The 3,537-nt window shown below is 39.3% G+C and overlaps 1 protein-coding gene across 1 annotated transcript; it reads left to right on the top strand.

Moving 5' to 3' along the window:
* The first annotated feature begins 236 nt into the window (after positions 1-236).
* On the top strand, positions 237-2,217 carry LOC145041935 (metacaspase-4-like). Its single transcript, XM_078990186.1, has 2 exons — positions 237-679; positions 1,146-2,217. The coding sequence occupies exons 1-2, from the start codon at positions 334-336 to the stop codon at positions 2,039-2,041; spliced, it is 1,242 nt and encodes a 413-aa protein (XP_078846312.1). The 5' UTR covers positions 237-333; the 3' UTR covers positions 2,042-2,217.
* Positions 2,218-3,537: the final 1,320 nt, after the last annotated feature.

Here is a 3,537-nt window from a genome sequence, read left to right as displayed (position 1 = left end):
AGAGATAGGGTGTTGCTAATAAGACACCCTTTAAACACCGTATTATCATTTTTATAAAAAATCAACCTATAATAAACTATTTACAATCAACTTTTTCAGAAAACAATGCAATTTCAACCGATAAAAATATCTTTAAAATTAATTAGGGTATTTTTTAATTATTATTTTTTTATTATTTTTCTTTTATTTATTTATTTATTTTTTTTTCATATAAAGGTGAATAGGGTCGTGGGGACATCAAAACCCAAAACGTGGAATTCCTACTCCCACCGGCCAAATAGACCCCAATCAGATTCAAGACACAATAATTGAGCTGTGTGTGTTAACCGAGAAATGGGGAAGAAAGCGGTGTTGATTGGATGCAACTACGCCGGAACCAAGGCGGAGCTCAGGGGATGCATCAATGATGTCAAGAGAATGTATCGTTGTCTGGTTGACCGTTACGGATTCTCCGAAGACGATATCAAAATCCTTATCGATGAAGACGACTCCTATACCCAGCCTACTGGCCATAACATCCGCCGAGCGCTCGATGAACTCGTCCAATCAGCGGAGCCTGGTGACTTCCTCGTTGTTCATTACAGCGGACACGGCACTCGCCTTCCCGCAGAGACCGGTGACGATGACGATACCGGATATGACGAGTGTATCGTTCCCAGCGACTTCAACCTAATTAATGGTATGATACTTGATTCGATTAATGTTCTTGCGATTGATAAGAATTTTATCTTTATTCTACTAAATTGTATCTCAAAATCACTGGATTTAGGAATTTTTATGCGTGATTTAGTAGTTTGAGTTCAAGTTCTAACAAATGGTTAAAACAAAGATCTTCCGATTATCTAGCGACCTGTCTAAATTCTAGGCATTCATATTTATCGTGCCTCGATCGTTGATGCGCGAATGCATCAGCTGGATCAAAGTTCTTGCCGATTATCTAGAGACTATCAATAAATCTGAAAACATTCCCACGACCAGGTCGTCTTTGCAATTACGGGAGACTTTCTCCTAACATTTTCAGATCTTTATAGCATCAAAAGGGATTGATTTAGTAACGATATTCAATTTTGATAGATAGAATTTAATTATGATAACCACTGTCAGTATGACATCGGTATCTTATTAATTATTGTGCGTGATTACAGATGACGACTTCAGGGACCTTGTTGATAAAGTCCCCCATGGTTCCAGAATCACTATTATATCAGATTCATGCCACAGTGGTGGACTAATCGATGAGGCTAAAGAGCAGATCGGTGAGAGCTACAAAAATGATTCAGAAGAAGAAGAAGAAAGCGGATCACGTTTTAAACTAAGTAGTTTCCTGCACAAGACCGCAGAAAGTGCACTAGAATCCAGGGGAATTCACATCCCTTCTGCATTCCGCCATAAGAATCGCAAGGAAGAAGAAGAAGAAGAAGCAGAAGTAAGTTATGAAGGCGATGATGAAGTGAAGAACAAATCTTTACCTGTTTCAATCCTAATCGAAATACTCAAGCATAAAACCGGGATAGACGATATAGATGTCGGGAAAGTAAGACCAACATTGTTTGATATGTTTGGTGACGATTCCAGTCCAAAGGTGAAGAAGTTCATGAAAGTTCTGTTGGACAAGTTCCAAGGTGGCAGAGACGACGACAACGACAGCGGTGGTGGGTTTTTTGGAAAGGTCGGAGGCTTCCTAAAGCAAAAACTGGAAAACGACTCGGAATACGCAAAACCTGCCATGGAAACAGAAGTTGAAAGGAAGGAAGACGCCTACGCGGGATCTAAGAACCGGGAGTTGCCGGAAAATGGAATTCTGATCAGCGGTTGCCAGACCCATGAGACGTCGGCGGATGCCACTCCGGCTGGAAATAAGGCTGAGGCTTACGGAGCTCTTAGCAATGCGATTCAGATGATTATTGAAGAATCTGATGGTAGTGTCAGTAATTATGAACTGGTGACAAAAGCGAGGAAGTTGTTGAAGCAACAGGGGTTTACTCAACACCCAGGTCTTTATTGCGATGATAATCATGTCAGGGCTTCTTTTTTGTGCTAAGCTATATCTATTATTATGATATTTGACTATTTGTGATTGTGAGGTAAACTTTTCCTTTTGGTGTGCTTTTAACTTATACTCTTTCGTGATGTATTTTGGATCGAGTTTGTGGATTTGAGTTGTATTGTGTATGTTTACGTTTTCAAAAATTTATAATGTAAAATTCTGTTTCATAACGATCTTTCTTTGTACATTTTCTTCATAAGACTGCATGGATTGGTTCGCCCGGCATTTGTTCGGCAATTTTGGCACACACCACCCCCTCATGGTGGGGCCAGCCGAGGCCTTGGGTGTTGAATGGCATTTGAATGTCGATGAAAGATGAGAGAGATACGAGGTTAAAGTAGAGGTGAGCATGGTGCGGTTCGGTGCGGTTTTTGGCCAAAACCGAACTGAAAATCGCAACTTAGGTTTTTTGAAGTTTAGAAACCGCACCGTTCGGTTTTTATGCGGTTCGGTTTTTGCGATTTTTTTCCTGTTTTTTGCCGTTCGTTTTTTTTTTTTTTTTTTTGGCGGTTTATTGTCAGTTTTTTATTTGGTTTTTATTTTGCCTTTTTACTAAAACTCAGGTAACCAAACGAGTTTCTTTAACTCGGATGAGAAGTGTTAATCATTTTTGACAAAATTGCAAAAATGGTCCCCTGTGTACGTAAAATGCATTTTTTTGAGGTTTCAGTCCAAATCTTGACTTTTTTGAATTTATGGTCCTTTTGTCCTAGTTTGTGCGTAAAATTGGTCCCCCCCACTTAACTTCTGTTAAGTAGTTGTTGTTAACTCCCTCATGTGCCTCTCACATGAGGGTATATTTGTCTTTTCACTTCTAAGGGATATTTTTGCAACTAAAAAAATATATCCTTTTTTTTTTAAAAAAAAAATTCCTATTTATTTATTCTAATAATTAAAAAATAAATAGGTCTCTCTCTCTCTCTCTCTCTCTCTCTCTCTCTCTCTCTCTCTCTCTCTCTCTCTCTCTCTCTCTCTCTCTCTCTCTCTCTCTCGATTTTCTAAAATCAAAATCAATTTTACCATGAATCTGATACTGAATCTCCATTTAGAACAATTAGGGAAAACCCATACAAAGAAAGAACCCATAAAAAACTCTTAGCCCCCACCTCCATCGTGGTCCTCTTGCTCCGCCACCCGGAGCACCCCTTTTCTCGTTGAAACCACCTCCAACGCCATTATCATTTTAGTAGCGATGTCAATCTTCACTGTCATCTCCCTCGTTCTTCAACTTATCTCCTTACTAGTGCTTGTTAGAAAGAAGCGTGCTCCAATCTAATTGTATTGACTGGATTATGTTTGTAATTAACATGAAAGTAGAGTAAGAAAGGAAATCGATTTCAAGTAGCAAGGGCTCAACAACATCGTGTCAAATTATCTCAAATCTAAGGTTCTAGAGCACCCAGCTCTCGACGGAGGTAGAGATGGGTGATGGTGTTGGTTGGAATATGAAGAAAGGAAGAAGATGATGATGTTCGTGATGAAGAAGACAG

This window comes from Lactuca saligna, chromosome 4 (genome assembly GCF_052625555.1).
Source record: "Lactuca saligna cultivar CGN05327 chromosome 4, ASM5262555v1, whole genome shotgun sequence".
Lineage (NCBI taxonomy): Eukaryota > Viridiplantae > Streptophyta > Magnoliopsida > Asterales > Asteraceae > Lactuca > Lactuca saligna.
Note: the sequence above shows the minus strand (reverse complement) of the source record. Positions and strands in the feature narration are given on the sequence as shown.

Coding starts and splice junctions, on each gene's coding strand:
- LOC145041935 (XM_078990186.1), top strand. CDS start 334: ATGGGGAAGAAAGCGGTGTTGATTGGATGCAACTACGCCGGAACCAAG. Junction 680..1,145: donor CGACTTCAACCTAATTAATG/GTATGATACTTG, acceptor GCGTGATTACAG/ATGACGACTTCAGGGACCTT.